The sequence below is a fragment of the Aedes aegypti genome, chromosome 2, assembly GCF_002204515.2.
Source record: "Aedes aegypti strain LVP_AGWG chromosome 2, AaegL5.0 Primary Assembly, whole genome shotgun sequence".
Classification (NCBI taxonomy): Eukaryota; Metazoa; Arthropoda; class Insecta; order Diptera; family Culicidae; genus Aedes; species Aedes aegypti.
Window position 1 is genome coordinate 191,379,076 of NC_035108.1, and position 22,063 is coordinate 191,401,138.

General features: G+C 39.6%; 1 protein-coding gene across 1 annotated transcript; it reads right to left on the minus strand.

The window, feature by feature from the left end:
- Positions 1–561: 561 nt before the first annotated feature.
- LOC5572494 (pyrroline-5-carboxylate reductase 1, mitochondrial) lies at positions 562–11,881 on the minus strand. The gene is made up of 4 exons (XM_001660390.2): positions 11,767–11,881; positions 11,414–11,661; positions 890–1,307; positions 562–827 (listed from the first exon to the last, which is right to left on the minus strand). The coding sequence occupies exons 1-4, from the start codon at positions 11,855–11,857 to the stop codon at positions 754–756; spliced, it is 831 nt and encodes a 276-aa protein (XP_001660440.2). The 5' UTR covers positions 11,858–11,881; the 3' UTR covers positions 562–753.
- Positions 11,882–22,063: the final 10,182 nt, after the last annotated feature.

The window sequence follows — 22,063 nt, forward strand, 5'->3', positions numbered from 1 at the left end:
GCCAAAAATATTAAGATTTAGAGGTTGCACAAGCGACATGATGGTGAATTTTCAAGTTATGAAATATGACCTTCAGTGAAGTCTTCATAACTTTGTTGTTTTCCAACCAATTTCAAAGCTTTTAGCACCATTCTTTTCAAAATTAAGTTTATAAAAAGTTTGTAATATACTAAATTCTGTTGAAAACAAAACTAGTCTTAGTTAAAGTATGTTTTCTTCAAATTTTTCCTCGTTTTACTAAAAAACCTTCTTTGTTTGCCCATAATTTCATGAATACTTAACCGATTCCAAATCGTTTCACATGCTAGTAGTTTTCAAATTAGTTTCAAAATTGTTTTGACTTTGTTAATTAACGAAAACTCCCCAAAAGCATGGATTTTTAACGAAAAATATTATATTTTTAATTTTTTGTCTGTTATACGGTAATATTTCAGATGAAATCGGTTGTTTTTCATAAGATCAACTTATAAAATAGGGCCCTATATTCTTTCCTTTTAAAAGCTTGCTCCCCAGCACTTTGGTGTGTAAAAAGAGGTATCGGAAAATAAATATCTGCATCACCCAATTTAATAAAACCTTTAATTTGTTGATAGACAATGCAATACATAGGAAGACTTAAGACTTTGTGCTTCGTAACCTTTCATTCCTATATTTCAATGAAACATTGATATTTATTATGGATGGATGATCACCTTTTGCACATACATAACCGTCATATTTTTTCTCAGAGTTTGTTGTATGGAGTTTTGGCCTTTATTCCTTTCCTGAAACTTCGCGACATCTCTGGGTAGCAGCTTCGATAGCACCACTGACAATGTAACGAAAGGCTGAAAAGCACATTTCACGTTCACATGATGCTTATTAGTCATACTGATCTAATTACACTTACCATTCTTCTCCAAAAATGATAATCCCGTAATGGTTGACCCTCCCGGGCTAGCAACGTCATCTTTCAGCTGCCCCGGATGGGCTCCCGTTTCCAGAACCATTTTGCCGGCTCCCATAACCGTCTGGGCCGCCAATTTGTACGCCAAATCACGCGAAAGGCCCATTTTGACGGCTCCATCGGCCATCGCCTCAATCATGGTGAACACATAACCCGGGCCGCTTCCCGACAAGGCAGTGATGGGGTCTATCAGTTGTTCCGTTACCTCGTCGCAAGTCCCCACCGATTCTAGCAGCGCTTGCGTCAGAGAGCAATCATCCTCGGTTGCCGCCGAACCACGCACGAATACGGAAGCTCCGGCGCGGACCAAAGTAGCCGTATTGGGCATGACCCTGATGACGCGTGCCGTTGGAAGCAGCGACTAAAAAATCATTTTAAAGTATTAATTCATTACAATCAGAAGTAGGATAGAAGCACTGATTGCGGTCTTTAGCTGAAAGCTTCCATTTGACGTACTTGTAGTACATATAGAGCTTCCCATATATATGTATACACAATATTTTCTCTCACAATGTCCAAAAACAATTTTATTACAAAAAAATAGGTAAGTTTGAAACATCGCCACAATAAAGTCTAGGTCTCTCGCGTTCATTTGCTGCAACATCCAAAAAAATCGGTCGGGGGGTCAAGAGTATTTTTTTTTTTGTTTTATTTCGAGAGACTTGCACGTATTTTGTATTTGCGTATGTATGTGTTTATGTACATTAGGGCGGTTCAAATTATAAAAATGTTTGAGAATCCAATCGCCAATATGTTCCTTACCATCCTTACTACAAAAATAGTGTTCTGTGAAATTTTCAGCTTTCTAGGTGGTGATTTAAAGGTGGCCTAAAGACAATGTAGGTTTATGTGGAAATTACTATGAAGAAATTTTGAGATATGTTCCAAACACGCGTTTACTGTAATGTAAGTACAAATTTATAATCCCATTGTAAAAACTCATTCTTCAAACCATAATAAAGAAATTTGCAGAATAGAAGAATTCAATCCGACGAATATCAGAAGAAATATTCATGAGTTTGTTTGCTATTATTTAGCTTAATATGCGATTATAGCCCTGTAAACATGTACAAAAATTCCAAACCCATTTTAGCCTCATGATGTTAGTTTCTTATATTTTCATAAGCACTGTGCCATTAAGAAAATAACATGAAAAATATAAGATTTGAAGCTTCTCAAATACCATCCAAATTAGAGTATTTTTCAGCACCATTAGGCAAGTATGTTACATGCCTTATAACAAGGTTTATCACATGTCAAGCTCTCTACTTCTTCTTCTTGGCATAAACGTCCCTACTGAGACAGAGCCGGTAACTCAGCGTATTGTTCTAATGAGCACATACAAGACGCGACGCGAGACAAGACATAACACTTATCGTTCTTACAATCGTCAAAAAAGTTAAAAAAAATTTACCTTTTGTCGACCGGTTTCGGGCGCGATGTAGCCCATCTACAGGACAATGTCCGACCCCAATAAATAAATGTCGTTTAGTTCTTACGTTAGCACACACCACAAAATGAGTTCTAATGAGCACTTCCCCAGTTATTAACTGAGAGCTTCCTTTGCCAAATTTGCCATTTTCGCAATCGTATATCGTGTGGCAGGTACGATTATACTCTATGCCCAGGGAAGTCAAGGAAATTTCTATTACAAAAAGATCCTGGACCGACCGGGAATCGAACCCAGACACCTTCAGCATGGCTTTGCTTTGTAGCCGCGGACTCTAACCACTCGGCTTAGGAAGGCTCCAAGCTCTCTACTAGTAAATTCGAATAACTGAAATTGTGTTGTTTGAAAATCAGATTTCCGTTATATGCCCTATCTACAAAAAAGGGCGACAAACTGGAGTGTGAAAATTATCGTGCAATCACCATCCTAAACGCCGCCTATAAAGTGCTATCCCAGATTCTCTTCCGTCGTCTATCACCTATAGCAAACGAGTTCGTGGGAAGTTATCAAGCAGGTTTCATCGACGGCCGCTCGACAACGGACCAGATCTTTTCCGTGCGGCAAATCCTCCAGAAATGCCGTGAGTACCAGGTCCCTACGCACCATTTGTTCATCGATTTCAAGGCGGCATACGATAGTATCGACCGCATAGAGCTATGGAAAATCATGGACGAGAACAGCTTTCCCGGGAAGCTCACAAGATTGATCAGAGCAACGATGGACGGTGTGCAAAACTGCGTTAAGATCTCGGGCGAACACTCCAGTTCGTTCGAGTCTCGGCGGGGACTACGACAGGGCGACGGACTTTCGTGCCTGTTGTTCAATATTGCGCTTGAAGGTGTCATGCGGAGAGCCGGACTTAACAGTCGTGGCACGATTTTCACGAGATCCGGACAATTTGTTTGCTTCGCGGACGACATGGATATTATTGGGAGAAAATTTGAAACGGTGGCAGATTTGTTCACCCGCCTGAAACGCGAAGCAACAAGAGTCGGGCTAATGGTGAATGCGTCGAAAACAAAGTACATGCTGGTTGGCGGAACTGAGCGCGACAGGGCCCGCCTAGGAAGCAGTGTTACGATAGACGGGGATACTAGACCTGTGCGCCGAAATATTTTCCATCGGCGGCGGCGTGAGAGCATTTTTGTGCCGGCGGCGGCGGCGTCATCGGCGTCACGCCGTTAACATGTTTCGGCGGCGGCGACGGCGGCGTATATCGGCGTGGGGAAAATTAAGGATCAAAATGTTTGAAAATTTTCTTTTTTTTTTGCATTACGCCCCAACTGATTCAGAGCCTTCTGCTCAGATTAGTGTATTTATGAGCATTTCCACAGCTCAGAACTTTCTTAACCAATAGGAACCTAAAATGTTTGATGAAATCTTGTTTTTATTTAATAACACGAAAGAACATGTTATTGTAACTGTTTTAGCATTTTATCTCGCTCAAATAACGGCTAGGGTGATGTGCTAGTATCCATCGTATTAAGCATTGATCAGTGAGAACTGCAATTTTCCCAGTATTGCAGTGAATGATGCTGACACAAACCGATGCTAAACAATTATTTCTTAAAACGGCTTTAGCATTGTACAATAACATTTTGATAAATCTTGATCTCTTTTTGGAAATAATGCAAAGAAAATGCATCTTACCGTATTCTCAGTCCGTCGTATCGTTTTCAACTCCGTCGCAATCAGTTTCCAGATTCGTCTCACAACTTACGGCTCACTGTGTGTATTGAATGGTTAAAACACAACATATCAACGCTATAATAAAATGTTTTACTAGAATATATAGATCTACTGGCATCTCCCTCCATTACTTCAGCATGATGGAATATACTAATTTCCTTTAAAATTCATTGTTCGTTATCAAAATTCAGCCCAAACATATGAACACAATTCCTTTTGACCGTACAATTATGGCATTTGCTCACAGTACAGCGAAAACAACACAATCAAAGAAACCGTATTTTTACATCGAGCGTCGCGCACACATTGATGCGCACAAGCTTTTTTTCTCAGTACGACGGATTAAACTTTGTTTACATTCTCAATTATACGCGGCGGTTGAGGAAATTTCGTAAAATTTGGTGATTCATTGAAGTTTTACGGCGTGTGATTGGAATGAAATCCTTCAGTGAAGAAATACGAAGGTTTTCCATAGTGAAAATAAGTGCCCGGCGAAGCAAGTCACCCACGGGGGCGGGAAGAAACTTGTGTTGGAAAGTGGTGTGGCTCAGTCGATCGCTAAGCATTTCTCTCAAATCGTGTTCGTCCATGCTATTTCGGTGAAAAAGTGCAAAGTAGATAATTGAACTGAAGTTATTTACCGAAATACAGTAGTTTTATTGCTTTTTTGGTGTACAAGTGTACAAACCATAACAGCGTTCACAAAGTTACACTTGGATAATGAATCTATGTTCAGGTAAGTTTGAATATCCGCCGTAGTGGAACATTTAAAGTTTGATACGACGAATAGTAGCTCTTACGACGAAGAAGAACAAAACCCTATATCATATTGAAACTTAAATTCAAAATTTGGGTCCATAAATGAACTTTGACACTTTCGATCATGTTTGACGTTCGCTTAGTCGACAAAAATGCCGCAGGGCTTTTAGTTTTCACACTGGGGTTGTTCCTATCTGACATTTCGGAAGGGAGACGGGAAACAAAATATACCCAAAATTTGAGTTTAAGCCAAGGGGTGTGACAAAATCTTAAGAAAACATAAACAATGTTTTTTGGACTTAAACAAACGAAAAACATTAAAAAATTTATAAAACATTTGTTTTTGGCCTAAACTTAAATGTTTGGCACTAAGTTCGAGACAGGCCTTTAGGACCCCATTGATGTTTTTACAGTTTTGCATGACAAGTACTAAGATATTTTATACCCTGGGGAGTCGAGAAAATTATAAAAAAATCCTCGAGTTGTAGGATTTGAATCCACCATTAGCATGATCAGGCTGAATAGTTGTACGCAGGCATTACATGACTTGTTCTCAATTGATTTCGAAGCGCGATCAAAATAAGCGAAGTTCTGATAAAATCCTATTTTGCTTATTTACTATGTGGGGTAGACTTTGGGGTAGGCGTTACTGGCATGATGAGCAATCCCCAAACATCATATAAAAATAGCGTCTAAGGTTCAGTGCTTGTTTAGATGGGTTTTATCATGCATTGTAGCAGAGAGCTGTAGCGATATACGATAAACTAACTCTTATGATGCGCAGCGGATCATGATTGTTACAGAGAGCGATTAGTGAGAGATGATCTCAATTTTCTCAAAATTTAATATCTGGTTGTCGTTTAACGCTACGACAGTTTGGGCTCCAAATTTTTGTTCCTTATTAGTTGTAAAACTTCGTGTTTCGATGATTTTCTCATGGAAAGAACTAATAGAGATATTCTTGGAAGCAAGAATGATGGATGTCTGATTAAATATTTGCAGAATACATGTTAAACGGGAACTAAATTCAAAAAATTAACTACGATTATTTCGGAATTTGCATTGTGCTTGTGCGAGTATCGATTTCAATATTTATTTCACGGCAATCGCGCACTGCCGTACTCGTATCTTGAAATGCGGATCCTGTGAGGAGCATACAAATTCATTTCGATCAGAGTTTTCCAATTTCAATTAAAAAAAAATACATTCAATGTTTTTTTTTAATATTCACTGGACAAAATCTAGAGATATATCCTGGAATATTTCTTGAAAAAAAAAAAAATAACCATAAAAACATTCCCAGGAATATTAAAAAAAGAATATATGGAGAAACTTTTGCAGAACATTTTGAGGAACTATTCATAGTATCCTTGCAGGCATAGTTGCAAGAGTCCTGGAAAATATCAATCTATTAGTACTATATGGAGAAATTCGCATAATATAAATGCCAGAAGCACTCTTGTGATCATTATTGTAACTATTACTGAAGTTTTGGGATGAATCGTAAGACCATACCTTAGAGGATTCAATGCGGAGTCCTGAGAGATTTATTTTGAAGAATCTCTTAAGGAACTAATGGAGCAGTTTCTGGAAAAACTTGTGTATTATGATGTAGTGTGTGTAGAAATTTAATAACTAGGAAAAGTGTACCAGTTATGGCCATAGTGGTTCCCTATTTAGACATATGATTCTTCTCGAAAACTTTCACATTTTGAATATTTTTTAATGTTTCAGCATCAAGATATATTTGATGTCAAACTGTTTATACACACATAATGATCAAAAATTTAAAGATAATCAAAATATCACGTTTGACGAAATTGGGAACCATTATGTCATAACTGGTACACCTACCCTACCTAAATAAATACAGTGCCTTACGATTTTAGCAACAAGGCGTGATTTTTATGTTGCCAAAATGGGGATGCCTCCTTCAGTGCTGGAATCGTTAAAGCAACACGAGGAGTAATTTTGGAATTAAATATTAGTAAAAAATGTTGTAGGTGTTGCCGCTGAAATTTCTTAACTTTTCCATTTTTGTGGGTTTCTTTTTTCACAAGAAAACCGTTAGATTTTTTTTATCTAATTCTTGAATAAACTGCTTGCGAAATTTTTAAGGCATATATGAACCTATTGATGAAAGTACAATCGATACATTAAGGACACAATTTTCGATTTTATTTCTGCAAAATTTTTAGTTATATTCGTAAGAATGAAACAATAGCTTAGATTTTGCGGAATCATTGAGAAAATTTTTAATTATTATTACTTCTTTCTTCTTCTTGTAGAATAAAGTATGAAATTTAACGTTTTTTTTGCAATTTATTTAATTGTAGAGGTGCCTGCAAAATGTCTTCTTCTTCTTTCTGGCGATACGTCCCCACTGGGACAGAGCCTGCTTCTCAGCTTAGTGTTCTTGTGAGCACTTCCACAGTTATTAACTGAGAGCTTACTATGCCAATGACCATTTTTGCATGCGTATATCGTGTGGCAGGTACGATGATACTTTATGCCCTGGGAAGTCGAGAAAATTTCCAACCCGAAAAGATCCTCGACTGGTGGGATTCGAACCCACGACCCTCAGCTTGGTCTAGCTGAATAGCTGCGCGTTTACCGCTACGGCTATCTGGGCCCCGAAAAATGTCAAATAAAAAAAATGTCTACGATAAGCATATTCTCCTGTAAAACCTTCCAGCTGTCGCAAGGATGTGGTCAGAAAAACTCTTGATTGCTTAAGAAGCGTCAATCTGGTCTAGATGGCTAGAGATAATTTTTAAAAGTCTATATAAGATAAATGCGACGGGAAGGGGGAAAACACACAATTTTTAACAATGTCCAAAGAATTTTTAAAATGGGCTCTTCTGTTATTCACTTATAAGAACTCCTCCATAAACATTTTTCAATGACTACGTCGAAACACATTCTCAACAATTTGCCCAAATTGTCATCTTGAGTTATGAACAAAGTTTCTCGATGTTTTCCTCAACAATTGTTATTAAAATGCCGTAAGAAAAACTTAATAGAAATCACTAACCAATTCTAAAAAAAACATTTTTTTTATGGATAATCATCGTGTCATGGGTTGTTGGTTCAATCCCCGCTTCAGCTGTTGAAACTTTTCTTCAGGATTTTTTCTTGGCTGTGCCATTGGATCATGCTATTCCATTTTCTGGTGTACAATGTAATATGTCCGTGACTCGCCCAAGTGTCAGTCCAGGAATTCGTCAAGGATTTTTTCAGGGATACTTCAATATACATATATTGTTAATGTAGCATAATCAATTCATTACATAAAGTATCAGGCAATATGTGTCTAATGCATTTGTAAGATGAGAGATATCTGAACAATATTCTGCAAGAATTTCTTGAATGAATGCTTTAATAAAAGAAGTTCTTGTATATACAAAATGAGAAATCAGTAGAAAAGTATAGGAACAACCCTCTTAGGATTTTTCATGAAAATCTTTGGTGGTATTCCTGAAGAAGTCAATGGACGAATACTCGATCAATTTCTTGGAGTGGTGCTTAGATAAATAATTTTAGAATTTCTTTCGGAGAATTGTAAAAAATCCGAGGGTAATATCGGTAGGATATTTCAAACAAATCTCTGGATAATTTCAATTTGCATGGATATTCCCTGAAGTTATTTCTGGAGGAATCTTGAAAAAAAAAACTCCTACAGAAATTTAGGAAACAAAATTAAATATTCAAGACGGAATGTATTAAATCTCTAAATGAATTCTTTACAAAAAATCCTAATTGGATTGTTTTTCCCTAAATGAATTTCTACTCCTAAATGAAGAAAATCTTTAAAAAAATAATTCAATTAAAATAAATTAATAAATTCATCAAATATCAGAGAAATCTTTGAAATAGCTGTGAAGTTATTTAAAAAGAAATCATTATAGGATTTCCCAAAAAACAAACATATCGAAAAAACTTTATGAAAATTTCTGGGCATACGCATGATGGAATTTTAAGAATATCGGTTAGAACTTTTTGATTAGTTTTCTCGAGAAATCTAGCGGGAAGAAAATTGTTGAAGGAATTTCTGTAAGCGTTTTTGGAAGAATCTCTGGTCTTATAGGTATACCGAAGTCCCTTCTTCTTCTTCTTCTTCTTCTTTCTGGCGTTATGTCCCCACTGGGACAGAGACTGCTTCTCTGAGCACTTCCACAGTTATTAACTGAGAGCTTACTGTGCCAATGATCATTTTTGCATGCGTATATCGTGTGGCAGGTACGAAGATACTCTATGCCCTGGGAAGTCGAGAAAATTTCCAACGCGAAAAGATCCTCGACCAGTGGGATTCGAACCCACGACCCTCAGCTTGGTCTTGCTGAATAGCTGCGCGTTTACCGCTACGGCTATCTGGGCCCCCTACCGAAGTCCCAGCACCAGTAATTACCACCAGGAAATCTTTAAAGTGTTCACAAATAAATCTTTGTAGGTATTCCAGGGTAGTTGAAAACAATCAGGAGGTATCTTTGGAAGGATTCTCGATGGAGTTCATAGAAAAATTATTGAAGGATCCCCTAGAAAAATCCATGGAAAAACCCTGATGAATTTCTGTGAGAATATTTTTTAAGATGTTGTGGATTGTTTATATACATACATACCAACGACGCCATCTAAAAGTATGTAGAGCATTTCTTGATAAAGGATTAATTTTTTCGAGCTGCATTAACGATCGGCGTGAAAATACAAAATCGGCGGCGACGTGCTGACCGGCGTATGGCGCGCCGCCGATACCTCATGCGGCGTCGGCGTGACGTTAAATTGATCGGCGGCGGCGGCGTGGCGCGGCGGCGCACAGGTCTAGGGGATACCTTCGAGGTGGTGGACGAGTTCGTCTACCTCGGATCCTTGTTGACGGCTGACAACAATGTTAGTCGGGAAATACGAAGGCGCATCATCAGCGGAAGTCGTGCCTACTATGGGCTCCAGAAGAAACTGCGGTCAAGAAAGATTCACCCCCGCACCAAATGCACGATGTACAAAACGCTCATAAGACCGGTAGTCCTCTATGGGCATGAAGCGTGGACTATGCTCGAGGAGGACTTGCAAGCTCTTGGGGTTTTCGAACGCTGAGTGCTAAGGACGATCTTCGGCGGCGTGCAGGAGAACGGCGTGTGGCGGCGAAGGATGAACCACGAGCTCGCTCAACTCTACGGCGAACCCAGTATCGTGAAGGTAGCTAAAGCTGGAAGGATACGCTGGGCAGGGCATGTTGCAATAATGCCGGACAACAACCCTGTAAAGATGGTGTTCGCCACGAATCCGGTCGGAACAAGAAGGCGTGGGGCGCAGCGAGCTAGGTGGATTGATCAGGTACACCAGGACCTGGAGAGCGTGGGTCACAGTCGAGGATGGAGAGAAGCGGCCATGAACCGAGGGAATTGGCGAAATATTGTTGGCGAGGCTTTATCAAGATAATTGATGTAAAGCCAAATAAGTAAGTAAGTAGTAGAAAATCAGATTTTGTATCACTTTTGTCACTAGTCACTTTTGTATCTACGAGTAAAAAAATAAATCTCGCATAATTTATGATCTCGTCCTAACAGCCATAGGTGACCAAATGTGTAGCTTGTTATTACTGAGCAAACGAATGGATTTACACTTCATTTCACAATGCTACGATGAAAAGAAGATCGCTGTCTCCCAGCGGTGATAGTTTTTATTTCGATCCGTTCATCTGCTTAATATCAACGAGCTACACACTCGGTTACCAATAGTTTTTAGGGTGTAGATACATAGAAGCCAAACTTCGAATTTTCAAAAGCACGAGTTTAGAGAAGCAATAAACCGGTAACTCACTGGTCACACGCTGGTGTTGACCGCATTCAATAAAATGTTTAACGCAAAAGGTTGTCAGGTTCTCTGGATTTGTGCTCTTGAAAATTCGAGGTTTGACTTCGATGCATCTTCACCTTAGGACGAGATCATAAGTTTTGCGAGAAATATTTCCTAAGGGTTTGTTCACAAATTTCATAACGCCAAAAATGGTCATTTTAAACACCCACCCACCCCTTCATAACGCATTTTGTAAGAATATGTTCCAAATTTTTTTATGACCTATTACATCTTGAAGACACCCACCAACCCCCTTCAGCGTTATGAAATATGTGAATGGGCCCTAATAACTTCAAACATCACTATGACCAATTTAAGTACGGTTTTCAAGGTTTGTTATGAAAAATAATTAAAATGACGCTTGAGACAGTTTTGCGATTATGCGTATATCATATGTCATTTATGCTTATTACAGCTTTTTTGACCAAGAACAACTTTACCTTCCATACCAAGGTGTTCAAATGGTTTGATTTTGCAGTTTGTCCCGTATACGTTCAACGCAATGTGCATCGGTACAAAAACACATGTCCATAAATACTTTACACAACATAAAAATAAATATTTTGGACCCCCGACCGATTTTTTTGATTTTGGTTACAAATGATAGAGCAAAGTCTATTTTTTTTAGTTCGAAATTTCAGCCTTCCCTTTTTTTGTAATAAAGTTCCTCCACAAAGACCGTGGGTGCCTTTGCCCTAGTGTGCATCATACTTTACCTCTTCCAGTTCCTTCAGCTTAACTCCCATTGCCACCGAAATAAACAGTTTGTCTTTGCTACAGGTTAGCACTTGCTTCAACGCCGCTGGAACCACCCATGGCTTGACCGTAATGAACACTACTTCCGACCGTTTCACGACCGGAACGCTGTCTAGATATGTCCCAGCGCCTAACGCTTTGAACGCTTGCAAATTAACATCGTCTTGTGGGCTGAAACTAGCGGTGATGTTCTCTCCCTTCACCAAGCCTATAAATATAACAAATTGCACGCATCGATCGACATTTACTTCAACTCATTCAAGCAATTACAGATGTATGACATCATCCGGTTTTAATTTCATTCAGTACTCACCGGCGGATATAAAACCTTTCGCCATAGCCTGTGCCGTTTTCCCACCGCCAATGAAACCCATTTTAAGCAAATTGGAACAAATGTTTTTCATTTTCTCTAGTTCGATAACTATTGGCTACTGTTACTCAACGCAAAACCTTATGTCAGAACCACAGCTGATTTGGGAAACAAACGCACTCCAACTGTGTTAACTTGGATTCTCAGTCGGCAGTGACGGCAAGATGAGAAAATTGGCGCGCGTGACAGTCACGAGGTTGATGCAACTTGTTGATACATTTGTGCAATTCGTGTTGCTCAGAGTAAGACGACATGCGCATGCATTCTGAGAGAAGCCGTGTGAGAACTCGCCCAACAACAAAGAATCTTAGAACGGAACGGTTGTGCAAAGGGAGGTTATGTTGAAGATTGCTCCGAAGTCATAGTTTTCATTTCAATAACATGCAAAATGGAGCTTTTTTAATTCTTTATTAGTATCATTCCAAACATTACATTTATTCATTCTATCTAGGTGTTCTTTGTTAGACAAAACTATCATATCAATTTGGTATAATTAAATTACACATTTATTAACATTTTGTTAACAACATATTGCATTTCATTTGCCGTAGCAGTTCAATTTTTTACAGGTGAGTTGATTTCGAATGAAAACGCTTTCAATTTACTTAACCTAAATTAACCTAGATATATAACGCATTTACTGTGGCAAAAGAAGTTTGCAACTAAATTATTAATCTAAATTAATAATAATTTTATTCGACATCTGTTCCAATGTTTCACCATTCGATATTGTTGTCACAGGAGCGTACGAAGTTTCGGACCTCTTTTTAGTCAAACTCTTACTTTGTTTCGGAGTTAGCTTTAAGCTGAAATAGGTTTAATTCATTAGTTTTATGCATGTTTTACAATTGTAGGATACCTTACATTTAGTAGTCCTGCATGAACAATTCGTCCGTCTTAAGTGTAACAATCGTGTGTTCCAATTTATATAGGGTGATGTGCTAGTATCCATCGTATTAAGCATTGATCAGTGAAAACTGCAATTTTCCCAGTATTGCAGTGAATGATGCTGACACAAACCGATGCTAAACAATTATTTCTTAAAACGGCTTTAGCATTGTACAATAACATTTTGATAAATCTTGATCTCTTTTTGGAAATAATGCAAAGAAAATGCATCTTACCGTATTCTCAGTCCGTCGTATCGTTTTCAACTCCGTCGCAATCAGTTTCCAGATTCGTCTCACAACTTACGGCTCACTGTGTGTATTGAATGGTTAAAACACAACATATCAACGCTATAATAAAATGTTTTACTAGAATATATAGATCTACTGGCATCTCCCTCCATTACTTCAGCATGATGGAATATACTAATTTCCTTTAAAATTCATTGTTCGTTATCAAAATTCAGCCCAAACATATGAACACAATTCCTTTTGACCGTACAATTATGGCATTTGCTCACAGTACAGCGAAAACAACACAATCAAAGAAACCGTATTTTTACATCGAGCGTCGCGCACACATTGATGCGCACAAGCTTTTTTTCTCAGTACGACGGATTAAACTTTGTTTACATTCTCAATTATACGCGGCGGTTGAGGAAATTTCGTAAAATTTGGTGATTCATTGAAGTTTTACGGCGTGTGATTGGAATGAAATCCTTCAGTGAAGAAATACGAAGGTTTTCCATAGTGAAAATAAGTGCCCGGCGAAGCAAGTCACCCACGGGGGCGGGAAGAAACTTGTGTTGGAAAGTGGTGTGGCTCAGTCGATCGCTAAGCATTTCTCTCAAATCGTGTTCGTCCATGCTATTTCGGTGAAAAAGTGCAAAGTAGATAATTGAACTGAAGTTATTTACCGAAATACAGTAGTTTTATTGCTTTTTTGGTGTACAAGTGTACAAACCATAACAGCGTTCACAAAGTTACACTTGGATAATGAATCTATGTTCAGGTAAGTTTGAATATCCGCCGTAGTGGAACATTTAAAGTTTGATACGACGAATAGTAGCTCTTACGACGAAGAAGAACAAAACCCTATCTGTGCTATAATTCAATGTTTATTTAGGATAATCAATTCATTTTTTAACTCATCAATTGTTTACATATAAGATCAATCACTTATGTAAAGTAGAAATTAGGAAGCTTAATCAAATTAGGGAAATAAATTTATGATGTTTATCAAACCATCGTGAATGTGCACTAGACTGATGCAAATTTTGAAGTTTTTGCTCCCCTATGCTTAAACGGTGTCAATTATGATGAAAACCATTCTCCCAAAATTTGAAGTGATTTGGAAGAAATTTGGTTGTGCACACGCCATTTGTAGTTTATATGGAAATTACTATGGAAAAGCCAAACCTTTTGTGTTCAGTCCTCTATCTGCTCGTAATAATAATATATGAAAAAGCGAACACACTCTTCCCATGTAAAATCTTCCCAGCTACAACTTTGTCGAAGACCACATTTTGTTGGGACGTAAGGATAATTTGTTATTCTTGATTCCAAAGTCTAAACCATGCTGAGATGATCATTCAATTACTTTCAGAGCAACACTGCTTTTTTGCTGTAGAACATAGCAGCCTGGATTACTTTGATCTATTCTTCCCGCCAGGAGCACCACTGTTGCCTGCTGAGCAGTTGGTTAGTCATGCAAAATGCAAACCCAGTTCATGATGATGAATAACAATTTTTCTTGACGTCCAATCAAAATGTGGTCTTCGGCAAAGTTGTAGCGGGAAGAATATCACATGAGAAGAGTATGTTCACTTTTCCATAAAAAATTATGACGAAGAGATAGAGAGCTGAACACAAAAGGTTGGCATTTTCCATAGTAATCTCCATATAAACTTCAAACGGCGTGTGCACAGTCAAATTTCTTCTAAATCATTTCAAATTTTGGGAGGATGCTTTTTACCATAATTTAAATCGATTAAGCATAGGGGAGCAAACATTTTGAAATTTGCATCACTCTAATGTGCACCTTTGTACTCCCTCGCACGTATGCTTTAGGTTTCCTCAAGCTGTACCTCCTTTCTTGCAACATCTAGGACAGCTATCTTCGTTGCCGATCGCATCACCCCTGCTGCTGTCTGAATATCTGCACGACGAACTTGTCAATCTCGTTCAGGGTACACCTGAACAATCCTTCCTCTAGTCCAACTATTTCTGGTTCCTTCGTTCACCACGATCTCCGCCAACGTTTATCGGTGTGACCTTCTTGAACCACTTTGGCTGCCTGGCGATGACAGGTAAATATTCCCGCAGCCAACGGTTCCAGAAAAGGTCGAGCATGACTTGAATGTGCTTCCAGTTGGTACGCAATGCTGCACTTTCGTCCGTTGGTCGAACTGCTGGTTGAACCGCGCTACTCGAACTTAGCAAAAGGAAGTGGTTTGGTGTCAGGGCCTCACTTTCCTGACTGTCAATTGGCAAGTAGGTCAAAGGACGCGAGTTGACAATTGATTCTACCTCCACTATAGCCTTCTGCAGGGTTTCTTCATCTGGAATCCTAGTTAATGCTATGTTTGATAAACCAGACTTGAACGATCGCACCAGCCTCTCCCATACTCCTCCCAAATGGGGGGCATACGGAGGATTTAACTTTCATTGGGTTTCCGTATTCGTGAAAGTCTCCGCCATGTCCAAGTTAATGGCCCCAATCTGCTGCTTCAATTCGGCACTAGCTCCCTGGAAGCGTCCCTTGATCTGAGTAGATCTCCTGCGGAGCACCTGCGTATCACCATCTTGCAGGATTCCGTGGAAAGCGTATGTGCGATTTCTAGATGGACCGCTCGTGTATCTAGACAGGTGAAGAGAGTCAAAATAGCCCAAACCAGTGAACACGAAAGCTCTCACGTATGTTGTAACACGAGCCGCTGGTAATGGTCCCATAGGAGGTACTTGGGTTTTAACTTATAAATTTTACACCAACCGCAGCTATTTGCGACCTTCTTAACCGCTGTTCGTAATTTAAAAACCAGTCTATAACCAAAGCGTGAAAAGTCTATGATTGTAGTCGTTGATAAGAGCCGCTGCCGCTTCTGCTGTGACTTGTCAAATCGACTCTTCCGGCCATTCACACTCTGGGCCATACAGAAACTCCGGTGCTTAGTACCATCTGCTTTCTTCCTCGAAACAAGGACCACGGCTGCACTTAGTGGCCTCGTCAGCTACGCTCTTTTTTGACGGCACTTTTCTCCAGTCTCCAACCTCAGTTTCTTCCAGGATCGCAGTGACCCGGAACGTCACAAACTGCCGGAACTTTCGTGGATCAGACCGTATCCAGTTGAGTACCGTTACCGAGTCACTCCACAAGACTTTGAGCGTGCAACGTGTGGTAGGACATTATGGTCTTTATTAAACGCATTCCAATGGCAGCCACCTGGAGCTCTAATTTTGGGATGGATAACAGCTTCATCGACGCCACCTTCGTTTTTGCGAAGATAAGGCTGCAGCGCACTACTCCTTAATCTTCGATTCGGAAGTAGGCTACAGCGGCGTACGCCGCACTGTTTGCATCCGCGAACACATGTAGCTCTGTCGAATTGTAGGATTCTGGGCTGTATCCCGAAAAGTAGCATCTGGGTATTCTCACTTTATCCAATGTTCCCAGAAGAGTGGTATACTGTTCCCACCTTGGAACAAAATTGATCGGAATTTGTTCATCCCAACTAATCCCCGATCTTCATACATCTTGGACTAACGATTTTTCGTGCATTACAGATGGAGCGACTAACCCCAGCGGATCGAATACGTTCAACACTAGGCTCAAAAGTTGACGTTTAGTTGGAACGGCATGCCTATCAACTAGGCACTGTAGGTTGTCGCGTAGTCACAGCGTGAACACAAAGACATTTTCTTGTGGTCGCCAAACCATTCCCAGGACGCGTTCCATATGGCTGCCTTTGTCCATGGTGAAACTCTTTACTGCCATTGTATTCTGTTCTCCAATTCGCTGTAGGAACTCTGAAGAACTAGACATCCAGCGCCGGATCAGGAATCCCGCCTTTTCGTGCACCTTTTTGACATCTAGTGCCAATTGAACAGCTTCATCGACAGTATCGACGCTGTCGAGAAAGTCGTCAACATAATGGTTCTCTTTGGTCTCTTTGGTTGGTCTTTAATGACAACTGCGGCATTTGGGAGCTCGACGGCGTACTCCTTCGCGTTGAGGTTCTTTACTTATTTGTTGAACTCGGTGAGCAGGTTGCCCCGAATATAGCAACGTCCATTACGTACACCAGAATTGCGTCCGAGGACTGATCTCTCCATAGGAACGTTTGAGCTGAATGATCCGGACGAGCTATAAGGACCTGATGAAACATTTCCATTATATCTCCACTGATGGCGATCTACCTCTGTCGGTATCGGCTCAAAACTGTTTGAAGTGGCGTCAACAGATCCCGTCCCTTCAGAAGAACGGAGTTTAGCGACACTCCTTGTGCACCGACGCAGCTGCATCCCAAACAATCGTGGAGTTTGGGTGACTTGAGGAGACGATTTTCCAAACACTTCAATATTCGCTCGGCCATGGGCCTGTTGTTGGGAAACTCGATATTATCAAACTTCCATAACAATCCGGTCTCAAATCTTCCAGTTGCGGTTCTGGTTGGAGTTGCTTGAAGAATCTCCCTCGCCTTTTGATCTTCAGACGATTCCTTTACTTGGCTGACGGATACTCCCACACTTTCAAAGGAGAAAAAACTCTTCACCAGTTCGTGCAGTTTGTCGTCTCTAGTTCGAGTACCAATGTGTAGAATGTGCTGCGACGACGAGCTTGACTTAAGTTCAGAATGGCCATACAGCAGCCAGCCAAGCCTTGTTTGGCTGCCACAGGTTCATACTCCCGACCTTCTCGCAACTTCAAAGTAGTCTTTAATCTCGTATTATCCAAGCCAATCAATACGCCTGGCATGGCATCCCTGTAGCTTTCGATCGGTAGGTCATTTAGGTATAGATATTTTGACCTCAGCTCTTCAAAATCGATCGATTGTTGTGGCAGCTCTAGTCCACCGACGGTTTGAACATTCCGCAACGTGAATTGCTTTCCTGTGGACGAACCCGATATATTCAGCTGCATGTACAGAGGGGATGTCGGAACTTGGACGCCTAACTGCTCTGCCGAAGATCTATCCATCAACGTTGCATCAGAGCCACCATCCAGAAAGGCGAAGGTTTTGAGAGAGCGTCCATTGGCGTGAAGAACCACTGGTAAGATCCGGAATAGCACACGATGATGGTGTTGATGTACCGAAATCACGCCCGAAACCGGAACCGAACTTTTTGCGAGTTCGGCTTATTTATTTATTTTATTTATTTATTCACTGTCTTGAATCTAGTACGATTCCCCAGACTGTCTCTTACTCTAAAACTCTAATTCTATTTTTAAACACAGATTTGGATACATTAAAGTCAAACAAGTCACTCACACTATTGAATAATCGAGAACATACATATAACGGATTGTTGAAGCCATAGGAAGTTCTATGTCGTCTGATGAGCAGCAAATCACGTTGTCGTAGATGTCGGTTTGGTGCGTAGAACGAAACACTTTGCAGGAGCGATGGACAGTCAAGATTTCCTCTGATCAAGTCAAACATAAAAAGCCTTTGTAGGTTACTGCGTCTCGAAGAAAGTGTTTGCAAAGCAATGAGTCTGCAGCGTGACGTGTAGTCAGGCATGTTAAACGGATCTGACCATGGCAGCTGCCGAAGGGCGAAGCGGATGAAGCTACGCTGGACCTTTTCAATCCGGATAATGTGGGTAGTATGTTGTGGAGACCACACACATACAGAATACTCCAAAATACTACGAACAGGCGAGCAATATAATGCCTTGAGAGCATAGATGTCCTTGCAGCATCTTGTATTTCGTCGTACAAATCCTAAGGCTTTAAACATCTTCGCAGTTATAGCATTGACGTGTTCATTAAACCGCAGTTTACTGTCCAGAATAACACCTAATTCTCGGATTTACTCAACGCGTTCTAATGGTTCTGATCCAATCGAATATCCAAATTCAATGCACGATTGTTGGAAGCTTTTTTAAATTAGGGAAATACATTTAGGATGTTTATCACACGATCGTGAGTGTGCACTTTTGTATAGATTTAGAATGATACTCAATTTTCGCTTCTCAGAGTTTGTCTCTGCCGTTTTGACAGTTTTCATTTTCGCTGTCCTACCACGGGTGGTACTGAACGGCTGTTACTGAACTTGCTGGTCCGGGTTACCAACAGATATTGTATGTAACTATACCAGGGAGGAAATGGAGTAATGCGACATGAACTATACACTATATACCTAATAAGGATACGGGTAATGTCATAATGGTCGCAGTATGGCGCATCCGAACAGCAAAAAAAAATGGATGTGATGGGAAAGCATCTAACATCTGAAAATAATTAGATATTAAAAACTTTAAAAAGGTAATCACTTGGTGTCTACTTCCTGTATAAATTATCGCATAATAATATATCCCAATTAGAAGTATCTACACTCCACGAAAATCTACCAATATCTGAAACGCTTTCAAATCACATCATGATCCCATAACTATTCAATGGTAATGCATATGAACTCTAAGCTCTCTAATGGCATCAGGGTGGAAAATACCGAAACACTTTATCATCAATCGACTTAAGTATCTAATGACAGCCATTTACTTTCTGTTCCACGCTTGTGTCAGAGATCAGACTCCGATGCTTAGACATAAAACACACAGCCGCCACTATCACCAATCGAACATGTATAAACAAATTAGTTACGCTAAGTTATGACCCATTCACATTAACATCATCGTCTAATCGTCTAGCAAAGTCCACCTTGGCGTATAATGGAACTCAACTGAAGTAGACACGGTTCGACGCAAAAGAATCATCTTCAGGAGGAACTCGAACAAGATACCAAGTGCCATTACGGGCTACTCTTTTCCGTTTAACCGGTTGCTCATCGTGTCGTCCCATCGCTGATCGCTGAACAAAAACCCCGACTGCAACCGGTGCCTTATGATAATTCTGATATTTTCGCTCCCACTAATGAGCCTCTTTGTAGTCACTCGAGCCGAAGTTCCCATGATCTGCGGTTGCACCGAGTCAAAAAACAAAAATCAAACGATTCGATTATTTAAATTACCATTTTAGAGTATCGACTAAAAACACGACTTCACAGCTACCAACCAGTAGAGCACACCGCTCAGTTGAGCTCGAAGTCGTGGTGACGAGGGACTTTAATCGAGAAGGGTTTAAAATTCATAGCCAGCAGTTTTCCCCGCTTTTACTCCGTTGCCATGTTCTGATGGGCCTTCGAACCATATATTACTGTCCGAAAAGTGTGACAACTCGGCGTCGAAACAGATAACGAACGGGAGACAACTCCGCGATTGGAGGTTCCCGTTACTTGACGGTCGCCCAGCTGAACCAAGGTGCGCAAAGGCACACCTGTTCCCATTACCGCAGTTTGGGGCTCGTGTTATGTGCGTATGAAGATAAATCGATTGCGGGATGCCTCTGGTAGAGGCACTTATAATGTGCTATTGCTACTGATCATCGAATGATATGGTACCGGGATACTGGTCTGGTGGTGTGTTTGGAAAAATAACCGGTACACGCCTGGAGACATGAGCAATTTTCAAATTATTACTTCTGCACGTGCTCCTACAATTAATAACGGAGAAATGGGAATATGAGCTATCATTTTATGAAGACAACATTCCAAAATAATAAGCATGTCGTTCGTGAGGAATAATTCGTTTTTTATCCTCTTTTAATGACATCAGATTTGAACAGAAAAAATACTTCAATTTGTGTAATCGTACAGAGCGTCAAGAATTTTGGAAAAACAATGTCAAGTCAATGGAAGTCAATGCCAAAATATTTTTTTTTTCTGTGAGATGCATAAGTTTTTATATGGTAGAACTGATGATAATTGATTTTCATTTATTTAGTTAACATCAAAGCAAATAACACTGAATCAACAATTTAACGCTCGGCACCCATCGTTAGAATTCCAATTTTATGTCACTGATCGCTAGTTTTCGATAAAACTTAAGGGTGGTCCTTTCTGTTTTCTCAAATTGGTGGACCCCTCGTACGCCAGCTAGCTGAACAGTTTGCGAAAAAGCCCATTTTTTGATAAATCTTGGATTTTTTTTCACGGGATATGTCTCATATTTCGCTTGGAACACATAGCAAACTTAGTGGCATCGTATAGAGAAAGGATATAGCTTTCATTAAAACTTGAAAAAATTTTGGCGGCCATTTTGAATTTGGCCGCCATTTTGAATTTTGTTAGAAAAATCGATTTTTCACCATTAGCGCATCGCTAGTTTTGAATTCTGAAATCACCATCAGAAAGCTGAGAAAAAATTGCGTAAGATAGGCTACAGAAACTAGGTGAGCAATGGTATTTACCCTATCAAATGAACGATTTTCTAAATCATGTTATACGATTTTGACGTATTTGGCGAGTGCAATCAATACAAACACCATTTTTTGTACAACAAAGAAACAAGTTTTCAACCTTTGTTGTTTTATTCGAGTCGAGTAAAGAATTATATTATTTTTATTGAAAAAATCTGGCGGCCATCTTGGATTTTGACGCCATCTTGATTTTAGGTAGTAGAATTATTTTTTCACCTTGTTAGCACTCAGCATGTCGAATTTAGAGGTTACCAATAAAAAAAGGTTACGTATACTCTTCTTATTATTATTCTTCATTTCACTGACGTTACGTCCCTACTGGAACCGAGCCTGATACTCAGCTTTATTAGTTATAAATCCATGTTATTAAACAGGAATTTTCTTTTTTAATGCGATTTCTGACAACAGAATAATTCTTCGACATATCTTTGAATTCAGTATAATGAATAAATGAATTCAATAAATGAAAACCATCAAATAACATTGATTGTATTAAACGAACATTATTTTTTAACCTATGCATTGTTGTTCATTGTATGAAGTTTATAGATTGCGTGTCGGGACATTAGTAAGCCTTGTGGTAATATCTGTAGTTCTAACGTAAAATATTGACAAAATTGCATTAATTTATAATGAAAGGCTTAAATTTTGAAGCAAAAAACATCCTTGAATTTCCAAGCCATAAAGTTTCGTTTTAGAACCGCGAAAATAGCGAAATTGAATGATGATAAGCAGCTTTTGTTCTAATGTGGACGTAATGCCGAAAGGCAGGTGTATAATTTCGAGGTTAGAAAAACTGGCGGCCATCTTGGCTTTCGACGCCATCTTGGTTTTTAGCAGTTGCATGATTTTTTACCATCTCAGTGCTCAACAT

What these genes read in the sequence shown, in the direction of transcription:
- LOC5572494 (XM_001660390.2), bottom strand. Translation starts at nt 11,857, where the DNA reads ATGAAAAACATTTGTTCCAATTTGCTTAAAATGGGTTTCATTGGCGGT. An exon ending in GAAAGGTTTTATATCCGCCG is followed by an intron (nt 11,662 to 11,766) that starts GTGAGTACTGAA and finishes TTATATTTATAG; the next exon opens with GCTTGGTGAAGGGAGAGAAC. An exon ending in ATCATTTTTGGAGAAGAATG is followed by an intron (nt 828 to 889) that starts GTAAGTGTAATT and finishes TGTGCTTTTCAG; the next exon opens with CCTTTCGTTACATTGTCAGT.